Here is a 15013-nt window from a genome sequence, read left to right as displayed (position 1 = left end):
CCCTGCACGATGCGCTTGACACTGGGACAAAAGTAGGTGCCACTACCTCAGCTGTGCAGGCCTCTTCCGCCCCCCATGAGAGTCTCGGATTTCCACTATGTGGATCTCAGTCTCCAGGGCATTATTGTTAGTTTGAACTCAGCTTTCTATATTTAGAAAAGAGGGAGCAGAAATATGTAGGTTTATGCTCAAGTCACCAGAGGATGAAAAGTTCTTAATCTCTTTAAAGGACTAGTGAGTGTGCTCCCAGGACCATCCCAGTGTGCCCAGGAATTCCCTCTACTGCAGAAGTGTGGCCTGCTCTTGGCTGGAAGAGCTCAGTCAGATGTCACTGTGCTGGCTCAGCCTGTGGGGCGAGAGGCTGAGGATTTGCTTCCTGTGTGTTGAGCAAGGTTTCGTGTGGTGTGTTGTCTGCCATTGTGGGAGTGGCTGCTGCCAGGCCATGCGATCTGCCTACTGGGTGCTCTTGTCGAGTGGCTAAGGCACTGTCCTTGTACAGATGAAAGCTCCCTGATCATGTCCAGAGGGTCCCCCTTAGCTGTCTGAATATTTGTCTTGGATATGGTCTTATGTGCCACTTGATTCCCAGTACTCTGAGTGGGCCTTCCCCAGGGTGGGGAAGCTGTGGAATAGGCACTGGTTAGCACTTTAGAGATGGAGAGCAAGGGCCGGGACTAGGTCCTGCTGTTGGCTTGGACGGGGCTGAGTTAGGCAGCTTGGTCTGGTGGAAAGGTCATGACTGTGGGCATTTCACAGACAGACCTTGAAGGTGAGCCCCGGCTCTGGTGTTCCCTGCCTGCCCTTGAGTGAGATGCTTAATCTCTCTAGGCCTTGCTTGCTCTATGAAACAGGGAGGTACGTTACTAATTATTATTATTATTATTTTTAAATATTTATTTATTCATGAGAGACACACAGAGAGGCAGAGACACAGGCAGAGGGAGAAGCAGGCTTCCTGAGGGGAGCTCGATGCGGGACTTGATTCTGGGACTCCAGGATCATGCCCTGGGCCAAAGGCAGGTGCCAAACCACTGAGCCACCCAGGCATCTGTACATTACTAATTATTAATGATGATGGACTTCAATACATGATACAGTGATATAGTAATACTTTGCGGGGTTCCTTTGAGAATTGAATGACAAGCTCTAGCACTTAGTTTCTCGGTAAATTTAATTAATATTAGTAATAACCACCATCATATTTACACAGTTGTTGTCTTTTCTCAAAGATAAAATAGAAAGAATCAGTTCAGGATTTGAATCTTGGCTCTCAACGTTAGCTCGTGTTACCTAGTAATAATAATTATAAGAGGTAATTCTGAAGAATCATGTGTCACATACACGAAATGCATTGTCTCTTAACTGTAAGGCAATCCTGAGGTGTAGGTGCTGTTATCACTCCCATTTTACAGATGAAGACGCAGCCAGAGAGGCTAAGTTCCACATCCAGGGTGACACCATAATAAACGGAGGAGGAAGACTAAATGAAAATGTGGGCGTTTTCCATTCTAAAGTTGGTAATCGTAATTACTAGTCTCTGTTTCTCTATCCACAATGAATAAAGTAAGGCTCAACTGGAATAATAAATGTGGGATCCTGGACATGGATACACAGATGCATACGACAGGATCTGTCACCTTGGAGTGGAGTTTAACCTGAAATCAAGGGAGCTTGTACCCTGACATACAGGAGGCAGCAGTGATTGGGGCAGGTCTCCCTAGGCACAGCAGCCCCTCCCTCTGTGTCCTGTTCTCAGTCTAACATGGTTTCCTTGGCCTCTTGGTCTAAGCAGCAGACCTGCCTGGACTGCAAGAAAAATTTCTGCATGACCTGTTCGAACCAAGTGGGGAATGGGCCCCGCCTCTGCCTCCTCTGCCAGCGATTCCGAGCCACAGCCTTTCAGCGGGAGGAGCTCATGAAGATGAAGGTGAAGGACCTGAGGGACTATCTCAGCCTTCATGACATCTCTACTGAAATGTGCCGGGAGAAAGAGGAGCTTGTGTTGTTGGTGCTTGGCCAGCAACCCGTAGTCTCTCAGGAGGGCAGGACTCGTGCCCCAGCCTTGTCCCCGGGCTTCCTGGAGCAGCAGGCCTTCCTGACCCAGCCTCACGCCAGCACTGTACCTCCTACCTCGCCAAGCCTCCCCTCTGTGCCTGCACAGGCCACCTCTGTTACCCCAGCCCAGGCTCAGGAAACCCAGCAGGTACGTACCAGTTTGTTGTCTCTGCCCATCTCTGCTGCTCTGGGGGTTCGTTTTGCTCTCGTGCCTGCAGTGAGAAAGCAGGGTGCAGGGTTAAGCATCTTGATTACATGAGGCCCTTGTGCCTACTGGGGTAGGAACGTTTTCTGTACTTCAGGCTCCTATTTTGTTTTTTTTTTTTTTCGGAGATGATAATGTATGATTCCAGGTATTTTTGCGGGTTTTGTATTCAAGACCTACATATCCCAGCTAGTCATTTTTAAAAAACTTATCATTCCAGAAATATTTTGAGAAAACTCACTGTTAACTCTCCAAATTTGGTTCCTTTCAGACTGCTCACCTTTGTTACGGTCTTCCTTAGTGGGTAGGGAATTCAGTGCCTTGGTAACCATCACAGGGCACATGGAGAGGGAAGTAGGGGGGACATTGACCAAGACAGGGTCACTGCTTCTCTTGCCAGTCACTGTTTGGGTGAGGTTGTGGTTGGCACGCTATTGAATGATAAGGGCCTTGTCCTGGTCACAGGGGGCTCAGCCATGGTAGGTGAAGAGCAGCACATGGGCTGAACTGTGAACCTGCCATGGGGAGTGCAGGATTGCGGGTGCCTTCACGCCCTGTGATAGGGAAGTTGATGTGCAAACCTGCTGCTGGATTAGAGTGAGGACAGGAGCCTTAACCGGTGCATCAGGAGTGATGGCATCCCACAGATACACTTCAGTGCCTCGGTGACCCTTTTGTTTACATGGTTTAGGCAGCAGCTGGGGCCTTAGGACCTAGAGGATCTCCTTTCCATATCCATTCTGTCATTGACTCTTCAGTCACCTCGGGCAGACTTTGAGCCTTCAGCAGTGAAATGGGGTTAGTAATCCCAGAGTACTTCTGCTCCTGCCAGGACATTGGGAGGACTGGCCAGCGTGACAGCATGTCTGAAGAGCTGTGAGCTCCTTCCAGCTGGCAGAGCATTGGTGTTGTCAGCTTCTGTGCGGGACATGGACGCTGCCTCCTGTTTGTGACCCCGTTTGCCAAGACTGGGCCCCTGAATCAGCTGTGGCGGGCACTGAGGCATAAAGGCCGGGGTGACAGTGCACTGCACCTGCTCCCTCGGCAGCTATAGTGTGTGCCCTCCCAGCTGGGGTTTAACTCTGCCCTACGCTGGGGCTTGTCAGCCGACAGGTTCTACCTCCTGCTCTGACTGCCTCCCTTTGCTTGGTAGAACACTTCTCTCTGTTTATGGGGAGCCCAGGGGTAACTCAAGGAAACTGTTTTTCCCTAAGGTACCTTCAGGTGAGTTTTTCAGTGAAAGCCATAGGTTCTGAACTTGCTATCATTAACCAGAAATTCCAGACTGCACCTCCAGGTCACACACATGTGCCAGATTGCATGGGGTACTTCTCTGGTACTTGTAGAGGGCCCTTGTGTCACCTTGGACACTCTGTCCTGGTGAGCTCTGCATTCGTTAAGCCAGGAGAACAGACACGAGGAAGTCAAGCCTTGTGCAGGCTCCTTGCACCTAGGATGGAGATCTGCCCAGAGCACCCGCTCCCACATATCCCTGGTGTCCTAGCAGTGGTTGCTAGGGAAGAAGGGGGTGGAGTCAGCAAAGCGGTAGACAGATTCAAGTTAGAGATTTTGATTTAGCCTGTGGGCAGACTGAAAAGACAGGGCATGGTTTCTTTGCAGTATGAGATCCAGTTTCTCTTCCCAGGAAAAAAAGGACCCACAGAAGCATCCATTCAGGAACAGTCTAAGCTCGGAGACACTTGGTGATAACTCCAAGGTGACACCAGGTGACCTATGGGTGCCACATTTACATAGAGCTAAGGGGAAATGAGAGGCATGGATGAAGACAGTTTTGGATGCCTCCCCACACCTGTGTGCTTCATGTGTGCCTTTCTCACCACTTGGCATTTTGGGTGATTTCCACTTTTCATTTCCATTGTAGTTATTTGTATTTCCTTCACCAGCTGTGTTACCCATCCTAATCTGGGATGAATGGTTGGGGCTGTGGGTGATTGGTTTCCTGGGCTGTCCCTTTATCGGTGTTTCAAGAGTCTAGAGGAAAGGCCATGAGCTCAGACATACCTTTGCTCCTGGCTCATGTGAGGCCCTTTACCTAGAGAGGGGAGGAGGTGAAGAGGACCTAGTTATGGGGTTTGTGGCCTAAGTGGTGATGAGACCAGGAGGCGCACAGCCTTAACTACTGTTTGACAAAAACCTTTGGAGAAGTTAGAATTCTAAATTCCTTAAGCATAGACATCTATCTTTATAGTTTTAGGTGAATAGATTCTTAGGTACATTAAAATAATTTTGACCAGGTTTCAAGATCATTCTTCATGTGTGCTGCTGGTTGGAGCCTATTTCTAGAATGAAAGAACAGTGACTGGATGGAGGAGAGGGAACATAATGGTGAGGGTCTAAAAACTGTCTCATCTGTGTCAGAGGAGGATGCCAGGGAGATGTAGCATGGAGGCAGGAAGACTTGATATGAACAATTGGTAAGAAAATTGTGGGCACTGATGCCAGGGGCAGAACCAGGGATGGTGGGTGGGAGTTACCAGAAGGGTGGTTTGGGATAAGTGTCCAGGAGAAACTGAATGGTAGTTAGAGAGCAGTCCTGCAGTGGAGTAGACCTGTGGTCTTCCTCTCACTCAGATTGTTCAAGCTGAGACCAAATTGACAGTGAGTGGCCGCTGATTGCCAGCCTGATGAGCAGAACTGGTGACCTTCTTTTAGAGTTGAAATGTTTGTGTTGTTTCTCTGCCCAGCAAAGTCAGTAGTAAGGAGCGGGCTTTTGTAATGCTGTTTGTTGTTCAAGATGCCAGATTCTTGGGGGAGATGGGAATATGTTTGGATATGGTGTGAGCTGGGAAGAGGCCCACACTGTTTGAATCCCTGGGACATCTCTGTGGATGTGATGGCACCTTTCTCTTCCCACAGGCCAATGGCCATGTGTCTCAGGACCAAGAGGAACCCGTCTACCTGGAGAGCACAGCCAGAGCACCTGCTGAGGATGAGACCCAGGTGGGGCCTCTGCTTGGGTCTGTGCCTTTGTGTTTGCTCTTTCTCTGGTGTTACCAGGCTGTGATTAGGACCTTCTCAGCAGACTCCAAAGTGGAGAAGAATCAGTCTGTGATGACAGTCCTACAATTCTGTTTTCAGGGGTAGAGCTTAGTGCTAGCTTTCCAGACTAGCTTTTGAAGCCAGTTGTTAGGGCAGAGTTGTGAGGTCTCAGTGGAGACCAGGGAGCCTCATGGCCCATTCGTTTCTAGTCTCTTGACTTTCTGTAAGCTGCCAGTGGGCAGGCTCCCGGTGCTGCTGTGCAAATCTTGTTTGTTTCTTCTGCTTCTCATGCACAGTAGCTGTTGTGAAGGGAAGGAGGTCAGAAAACCAGGAGGAGGGGAGGATGCGAGGGGGTTAGACCTCAGCCATGGTCGGGCCAGTCCAGAGGCCCAGCCGACAGGGCCACGAAGCTGTGGTCAAGGTGGTGTACAGAGCAGTGCTCGCCAGGGAGGTCTGCTTCTTCCACAGGGCAGCAGAATTCTCTCCCAACACCCTGCTTGGTGCTTTCTTGTGCTGCTACATTTCATCTTTACAGGAACCCAGTACAGTAGGACGGCTATGTCTCCTTGATGGAGGGGCAGACAGGCTTAGGGAGGTGAGCTACTTTTTCCATAGTATTTAGCACCAGCCAGTGGAGGAGTCAAAATTAGCGCCATGTGACTCACACTGGTGCCCCTCCTACTGTGTCACACTGATTGGTTGGCCTGGGGCTGGCCACGCCCGAGCCCCAAACCATGGGCCAGGAAGAGTTTGTGGTATCTTTCGCACTGCCAAGTGCCATGCCAGGTGCTCTTCCTGCCTCTAGTCCTGCTCATCGAGGTCAGTCCCCAGAAGCGTGGCTGGATGGATGCTCTGGGGTCCCTCAAGAGAGAGCTTGGGAGGTGAGAGCTGAGCCCACCAATCCCACTGTTGCCGTTGCAGTCTGTCGACTCAGAGGACAGCTTTGTCCCAGGCCGGAGGGCTTCCCTGTCTGACCTCACCGACCTGGGGGACATTGAAGGTCTGACCGTGCGGCAGCTGAAGGAGATCCTGGCCCGCAACTTCGTCAATTACAAGGGCTGCTGCGAGAAGTGGGAGCTGATGGAGCGGGTGACACGGCTGTACAAGGACCAGAAGGGGCTCCAGCACCTGGGTGAGGGGCTCTGCAGCACTTGCTCTCTCTCTGCAGTGTGATAGCATCAACCTGAGTGTTTCCCTGCTTTTAGCCAAGCCAGGAGTCACCTTCCACATTTGCACCGGCTAATAATAGCTGCCATTTGAAGTGGAGTGCCAGGATCAGGCAAGGCACTGTAAACATTTATTTAGTCCCCAGAGCTGCCTGTGAATAGGCCTTATTAGCATGACTTCCCCTCCCTTTTTAAGATTTATTTGTTTATTTGAGAGACCGAGACAGCACATAAGCACCAGTTAGGGGAGAGGCAGAGGGAGAGAATCCCAAGCAGACTCCCTGCTGAGTGTGCAGCCTGACCCAGGGCTCGATCTCATGACCCCAAGATCATGACCTGAGCCAAAATCAAGCATGGACACTCAACTGACCAAGCCACCCAAGCACCCCTAGCCACTACCCTTTTATTGTAGAGCCCAGGTTTGCAATGAAGATTTCCTGGACTGAGTCCATAGCCTTTCCCACTCCGTGTCACCCCGCCATACTCGCTAGTAGCTCAGCAATACTGTTCTAAATAGTTAGGAGATGAGAATGTGAATCTCTGCACACATGATGCAAGGGGAATATATTTATGCTGCCTGAGCTTGGGCTTTCCCCATGGTCATTTCCCAAAGCATTCTACATGATATCATTTTTAGGTGGTGCCCAGTAAAATGTCCAGGTTTGTGGTTAAGTGAGTTTGGGGGGAAAACATTGTCTCTCTGTTACTAGGGTAGATGGTTTAGGAAGGGCAGAGAAGTCCTGCAGAAGAGGAACGTGTTTAGCTGTTTTAAACGCATTTCCTAAAATTTCACCCAACTGATTTAGCTCCTGCAATCAGCATTTTGATTCCTTAAATGCTGTTAGTGGTTGAAGTCAGATTGCAGTCTCTCCTATCCCACTAGTTCATCAGAGTTGGGGAAGTTTGACTAGTTAGCTAGGCGCAGACTACGTTTTCCTTCCGGGGTCATCCCCAGAATCCCATAGAGTTATGAGGTCCTAGGGAGTGGGACATGGCCCCACCTGGGAACTTCATCCAGGCTCCTTGGCTGACTGGAACAATGGTTCCTTCCTTCCTTTAATGCTGGCTTCAGGAGCGATAGGAAAGGATACTGTGTCCGTGCGGTGTCCTGCCTACTTGGCAGTGTTGTTCAGGCAAACCGATGGAATCCCTTTCTCTGCTGGACCAGACCCACCAGCAGGGGCTATGCGTGAGTTCTCAGGATGTGAGAGGAGGACGGGCATCTGGCTTGGCTCTTGGCCAGTCTGCTTCCTGAACAGGGATGCAGTCAGTGCGCGATGAAGCCAGCCTGGTTGGAGACTTCTCACGCCATCACGTATTCAGACCTCTTCTTTCTCTTCCCTTTCAGTGTGTGGTGCTGAAGACCAAAATGGTACGTATTGCTTCTGTTTGGGACCGTGCTTAGACTCTGAGCTCTTCTCTTTCCCTTCTGCCACCCTACTTCCTCTTAGCAGTCGAAGAATTCTGAGCATATTGACATCCATAGAGAGTGTGGGGGAAATGCACCAGGAAGCAGGGCTTCTCAGCATCTTTAAAAATTCTCATTCTTGCCTTGCTGGGAAGGGTGTAGAGTGGCAGCGTACCCAGGGGCAAATTGATTTGCATGTCTCTGGGTTGCCAGAGCTCAGGAGCCAGCATTTGTAAAATATTTAACAAAGTGAGTGGTGGCATGTGTCACATTCGGTTCATTTTTCATATTCCTGCTGCTTCCCCTATAGTTTTCACTCAGTTCTGGTCTGAGTGGGGAGGGTCTCTGTGGGTACATCAGGGACATTACTTGGGAGGCTTAACAACTTCTGCTACCAACCAATCAGAAAGGGAAGTGACCTGAGCCTTGTTTATACATGTGTCACATGTGCTGCTCTCTGGGCACAAGCATGACCATCTCTGCTGCCACACCCCCAACTGTGTCTTATAGATCACACTGGGCCTTCAGGTACCCCAGAATGCACTTGCAGGTGTCTCGCTGGGTCTGGGCTCCATTCTAAAATCTACCTTTCTGAAAGCTTTAAGGCTATGTGGTTGTGAGCTCTTCCCCCAAGAGAGAATGTTCTCAAAGTGGTGTTGAGGCCAACAAAACATTATAAAACTTTCAGAAGACTGACTCCAAATTTGTAAATTGGCAAAATGGCCTTTCACTCAGAATGAGGCTGTCTTCTGGCTGATAAATCCTGAAGAGTTGCTTTCTTAGCTCCCCAAAACCCTTGGGGATTCTAGACCCACCCGGGCCCCTGAGCTGTCTTCCTTTCTTTTTCTTTCTCTCTTTTCTAAAAAAAATTTTAAAGATTATGTTTATTTGACAGAGAGCACAAGCAGGGGGAGTGGGAGAGGGAGAAGCAGGCTCCCCGCTGAGTAGGGAGCCCAACATGGGCTCCATCCCAGGACCCCTCAAGATCATGACTTGGGCCAAAGGCAGATGCTTAATTGACTGAGCCACCCAGGTGCCCCTTCCTTCCTTTTTCTGATTCCCTGGGAGAATGCTGGCAACTGAGTTGATGAGTTTGTTAGTCCTAAGAAAATTAATATATATGTATTTTAAAGATTTTATTTATTTGAGAGATAGAGAGATAGCAAGAGAGGAAGAGCAAGGAGAGGGAGAAGCAGACTCCCTGCTGAGCAGGGAGCCTAACTGACATGGGACTTGATCCCAGGACCCCAGGATCATGACCAGAGCTGAAGGCAGATGCCCAGCTGAGTCACCTGGGTGCCCCTTAATATGATACTCTGTACTTCACTCCAGCTCACATTATTTGTACAGTTGACTCCTTTCCAAATCCCTTTTAGGGCCAGTAGCTACTCAAAGGGGTAATGAGTTTCACTTTTTACGACTAGCCCCTTTTCAAGTATTGCTTGACTTTTTGTATAGTCCAGGAAGGAGGAGAAAAAAAAAAGTGCAGAGCAGCAAAGTACAGATAATTCTGTGGAGTGGGGCAGGTGACTGGTACAAAGACAGCTCCCTACTTAGGGCTACCTTGTTCAGGCTACCATTTTTTTTTTAAATTTAAAAAAAATTTTATTTATTTATGATAGTCACACACACAGAGAGAGAGAGGCAGAGACACAAGAGGAGGGAGAAGCAGGCTCCATGCACCGGGAGCCCGATGTGGGATTCGATCCCGGGTCTTCAGGATCGCGCCCTGGACCAAAGGCAGGCACTAAACTGCTGCGCCACCCAGGGTTCCCTTTTTTTTTTTTTTTTTAAAGATTGTATTTATTCGTGAGACACACACACACACACACACACACACACACACACAGGCAGAGACACAGGCAGAGGGAGAAGCAGGTTCCATGCAGGGAGCCCCGTGTTGGACTCCATCCCAGGTCTCCAGGATCAGGCCCTGGGCTGAAGGCGGCACTAAACTGCTGGGCCACTAGGGCTGCCCCAGGCTACCATTTGAAGATTTTATTATTTTTAGAGAACAAGAGAGAGCACAGGGTGGGGAGGGAGAGAATCTCAAGCCGACTCTGCACTGAGCATGGAGCCCCACCTGGGGCTTTAGGCTACCATTTAAAACATGCTGGGAATGGCTGGGTTTTTGGACATGAAGGTTTTTCTGTGTTTGCACTAACCTAGGATACTGGCCATGCCCTCTGCACCTCCCCAGCCACATGAGCCAGCCAGCTGTTACTGAGTACTTTGTGCCCTGAGCAGTTAATACTACTTTGATAGTCCCTGTCTTCAGGCCTGCCCAGAAGGCCAGCCGGCCTGGATTTATATCCTGACTCTGCCTAGCAACTGTGTGTCCTTGAGCAAGCCACTTTAACTCCTTGGCCTCAGTTGTCTCATCTATAAAATGAGCAATGAGAGTACCTACTTCATAGTTTTTACGAGTTAAAATATGCAAAGCTCTTAGGACCCTGCCCCTGGCACAGCATTCTGCAAATGTGAGCTGTTATCGCTTCTTTGGGAGGTATTCATTTATCAGGTATTTTGAGAACACCTACCACATGGTTGGCATTTTAGGGATTCAAAGAGAAATATCTAACCTCAGAACACCTAACATGCTAAGTATATAGATGCAGAAGTTGACTGAATTTGTTGTATTAAGGAGCTCGTAATGTAGTGGGTGAGTTTAAACATTTTAATCCAATGTGAGCAGCAGGTATGGGGTATGAGGAAAGTTTTGTGGGGGTAGCACTGTGGAGGGAGCCCAGATCTCTGTTGGGCTCTTCCAGCAGCTAGCCTCCTCAGAGAGAGCCCCGGAGAAGGTTGCAGGACCACACAGAGGGACCCCCGGGATCCTTGGCTGTATTCAGTTGGGCATATGTTTACCTATAAGCCTTGCCCATCCTTCATGAACCACTCACTACGGTTCCATTTATATTACACTTTTTTTGAACATTTTTTTTTAAGATTTTATTTATTCATGAGAGACACACACAGAAAGAGGCACAGACACAGGCAAGGGGAGAAGCAGGCTTCACGTAGGGAGCCTGATGTGGACTTGATGCCTGGTCTCCAGGGTCACGCCATGGGCTGAAGGTGGCGCTAAACCGCTGAGCCACCGGGGCTGCCCTTGAACCATTTTTACTTATTTATTTATTTATTTTTAATTTTCTTTATTCATGAGAGATGCAAAGAGAGAGAGAGAGAGAGACGCAGAGACACAGGTAGAGAGAGAAACAGGCTCCACGCAGGGAGCCTGGTGTGGGACTCGATCCGGGACTCCAGGACCATGCCCTGGGCCAAAGCCAGGCTCCAAACCACTGAGCCACCCAGGGATCCCCCCTTGAACCATTAAAAAAAAAATCTTTTTAGCATGATCTGCCTCAAGGGATAACGAGTTGCTAAGTGCCACTTACTATATTAGAGCCTCAACTGTCTGAAAAATTTTTTAAGCTTTGGAGGACTTTGCCTTATTTAGCTTTCCTGTTCTAGGTTGTATTTGATCTCCAAGTACTTTATTCTCCAAATCTACAGCCTGACCTGCAGAGGGTGGGCTTCAAAAAGCAGCTGGGTTTGATTGGGGGGAATGTTTGCTTGGAGTTCTAGCTGAGGGCAGTGTGTGGATTTGGGGGTTTGTTCCAGCATGCCTGGTCTCCCTCCTCCATCCCCCTGCTGCCCCATGTACTTACACAATCTCTTTTTGCCTCTGCCCTCTTTCTGCCCTGTGTTTGTACAGGGGGAGCAGTGCCGCCCGGCTTGGAGGAGAACCTGTGTAGGATCTGCATGGACTCGCCCATTGACTGTGTTCTGCTAGAGTGTGGCCACATGGTAACCTGTACCAAGTGTGGCAAGCGCATGAATGAGTGTCCAATCTGCCGGCAGTATGTGATCCGAGCTGTACACGTCTTCCGATCCTGAGGGCTTGCACCGGCTTCTTCAGTGCCTTACAGGGACATAGCTTGCAGTGTCTGGGCTCCAGATTGGCCAGCTTGGAGAGGGGCAGGCTAAAAAATCTGCAGTGCTCCTAAGACCAGGGCAAGCAAAGTTGCTGTCACCTCTGGGCGTGCCTATCTTGCCACGGAGGCGCACCTCTTGGCTGGCAGAGCCTGAGGCCAGTGGGAGCTGGTACAGATCGCATGGGCAAGTCCTTGTTTCAGTGATCTTGGGGTAATGATGGTAATTGACGGAGAGAGGACTTTCCAGAACTTGGACCATATCTTCCTCCCTTCGTCTGCAAACCTAACAGTTTCACCCTTCCTCCTGTGCCCCGCCCATCCCTAAGCTGCGTGTGTGTTTCACTGGTCAGAAGTCCTGGTGGAAATGGTTCTCTTCCTCCCCAGCACATTGGATTTATTTCTGGTCTCTCTGGCTTTCTGTGCTTTAACCAGCTTTGCTAAAATGTCTTGCTACATTGCTTAAACTCCATTTGTTTGTTCAGACCAAAAAGATGTTAGGTTACCAGACCGATAGTGATCCTCCTTAGGACTAAATTTGGACCAGTAAACTTTCTCTGGTGAGAAATGAAACACAAACGCTATTGAAAAATTTCAAAGTCATCTAGAGTTGCTTCCTTAAGTGCTGGGCTTGGAAGCGGGGAGTCTCCTGAGCTAACCCTGGGAGCCTGCAGAGCACCCGGCTCCGAGACTGCAGGGAAGTTGGGAATCTGTGTGTGTGTGTGTGTGTGTGTGTGTGTGTGTGTACGCACGTGTGTGCACACACGGTGGCGTGTGGATCATCTCTGCTTCTCTTAGGGCCTGTGTGCCATCCTTAGTTTTAGTTTACAAGAAAAGGGAAAGTGTTGGATGGAAGCAGTAGCTTTCTGCTTTGATTTCTCCAGCACAGAGGGATTGTAAACCACTTTGCCCTGAGAATGAAGCCCCTCTTTCCATGGAGGTTTTAAACATGGGCTCACTGAAGGCATAGAAACAAATGCAAAGAGCCTTACTTCTTTCTAGCTAGACTTCTGAAATTCCTAGAGACCAAACCTGAGCCCCTCCGGGGTGTCTGAAGGTACTGAATGGGACTGGATTCAGCCCTCAAGTAGACAGCTTCAAGTCTCAACCCCTGGGTTCATGGGGCCCCCTGCTCCCATTTCCTTCCTCAGCCTACTGACTTGAAGGCAGGTAAGGAAGCAGCCTTCTGTCAGCCCTTTAGGAAAGCCCTTACCAGTTAGAGGGTAGTCTTGAGCCCTCCTAGGGTGGTTATTACCACTGGAAGAGCCAAAGGGCCTAAGTTTGCTGGAGAAGTTTAGCCATGAACAAACACGTGCTAGAAGAGCTGTGTGCTGACATCACCAGTGGGAGAACTACACAACCCTGAAGCATCTGAGGGCCTTGGCAGGGCCCCAGTTTCCCTCCCCAGATGTGCAGTCAAGTTCTCTCCGACTGGAACCAGTCATGACTTTGGAAAACAGTGGGAAACCTCCCAGAGAACCTGTTTATTGGTACAGATATACTTGGGCTCTCCCCCATCATCAACCACTATTCCACTGCAGAGGAATTCATAAAGTAGTTGTCAGTTGTACACTGGGCTGCTTACCTTGACATTACACCAAGTCCTGGATGATTTGATTCTGACAGCCTTTGTAGGAATTGGAATCAAGAGCTAGGTCTGTGAAGAGGACCTTTCACCTTTCTGCTGGACAGTACATACTACAGTTTACAATGCCTACCGGTTTAGCAGGGGATTCAGCTACTTTTCGATTCCACTGTGAAACAGGTCTCTATATATGCAACTCAGTTAAGATCTAGCAATAACTTCAGGGCAGAAACTGGCTCTCTCCCTACCCAAAACTTGCTTTCACTGCTGAGGCCTTACCTCTCCCTACCTCCCACATTCCCTCCTAGACAGAAGTTAAAAATAATATCCTGAAGGTTGGCTAGTAACCTCACTAAGAGTTAGAACTGATAACATTTGCTCATTTTGGAGAACTTGCCTTTAAATCTTTTGATCTCTTTTGGTGAAGGTTTTGTTTCCATTCAGGAAAAAAGGTGTCAAACCACCCTGATTTGTTGTTGTTCATCATTATTGCACCAAATAAAGGCTGGGAATTCTAAGTTCCCATTTCAGTTACTATCTAACTTAGGTAGGAAACTTGATTTTTATCTCTGAGTACTCTCTTTTGCCCCTCATGGATCCTTGGTCTTAATGATCATGAAACATCTAATTCTTTCCATTATTCCGTGGCTGCTTCCGTGATTGTTCTGAGATTTCATTTGAGACTTGTTTTAAGACTTGGGAGAGCTGACTGGTTCATAATATATTGGAATAGCTGGATCCAAGCTAGTAAGAATAAGCTGTACAGGAATTAGTGCACAACATATATTGTATAAATTTGTTGCAATCTTTTGGATGTGAATGTGTTACTTCAAGTGGCTTATATTGATTCTCTCAGACTTACTTGGGTGTTAAAGCAAACCCAAATGTATATTTTTTTTTGTTACAGAGCTCTGCTTTATAATTTTGTAATAAAATTTCACTCTAGATACCTGTCTGATCTGGTGGGAGGACACCAGAAGTCTGAGAGTTAAGACTGACAAAAAGAGCTAATAGACCACAAGCTGACCCCAGGCTGTGTGCACCCAGGCATGCTCTTGAGAGACTGCATTATTTGTGGAAGTGCTTGGCCTCCTGTTCAACACATGAGGAGACTGAAGTCTGGTTGTGGTTTGACTCATTCAGGATCTCACAACCAGTATGTGGGAGAGGCCACAGAATAGCCTAAAAGAGGATGGGAGTTGTGTAGCAAAAACAGCCAACCTTAAGACCAAATACAAAGAAACACACTTAAGTAACGTCAGACGTTGACACTGATCTTGTAGAGATGGGCCGTAAAGGTGTGGGTAGTAAGGAATGTGAGGACAGCCAGCGTGCCGAGTTTAAGTGTTCAGGTGCCACTGGGACACAGGCAGTAGCTTTGGGATACAGCTGTATATTGGTGTGGCTCAGAAGCTGGGCCAGCCTAAGAGGCAGATGGCCTGTATGGGGAGAGTTGGGTTTATGCACTGCTGCCCTGGGATGTGAGGGGAGAAGAGGAAAGAATCTTGCCCAGAGGCTGTAAAGGCTGGAGGCTGTCTGGGACTGACCCTCGGGGCCCCCAGGATGATCTGCAGTCTGCTGCCAGTCAGCAATGTGTAAATAAAGGTTCAGAGGGCAGGCCTCCCAGCACTGTGCTGGGGAGGTGTGAGAGGCTGCTGC

At 48.9% G+C, this 15013-nt stretch overlaps 1 protein-coding gene across 7 annotated transcripts in view; it reads left to right on the top strand.

Annotated features, from left to right (window-relative positions):
• Positions 1–14301, top strand: part of RFFL (ring finger and FYVE like domain containing E3 ubiquitin protein ligase) — a 72485-nt gene extending 58184 nt beyond the window's left edge. For all 7 annotated transcript variants that reach the window (XM_041727018.1, XM_041727014.1, XM_041727019.1 and 4 more), the window contains exons 3-7: positions 1793–2203; positions 5138–5221; positions 6182–6392; positions 7775–7798; positions 11553–14301. In XM_041727018.1, the coding sequence (XP_041582952.1) occupies positions 1793–2203; positions 5138–5221; positions 6182–6392; positions 7775–7798; positions 11553–11734 (912 nt within the window). In that variant the 3' untranslated portion in view covers positions 11735–14301. The remainder of the gene's footprint in view (positions 1–1792; positions 2204–5137; positions 5222–6181; positions 6393–7774; positions 7799–11552) is intronic.
• The last annotated feature ends 712 nt before the right edge of the window (positions 14302–15013 follow it).

This window comes from Vulpes lagopus, chromosome 12 (assembly GCF_018345385.1).
Source record: "Vulpes lagopus strain Blue_001 chromosome 12, ASM1834538v1, whole genome shotgun sequence".
Lineage (NCBI taxonomy): Eukaryota > Metazoa > Chordata > Mammalia > Carnivora > Canidae > Vulpes > Vulpes lagopus.
This window is presented reverse-complemented; position numbering and strand designations above follow the sequence as displayed.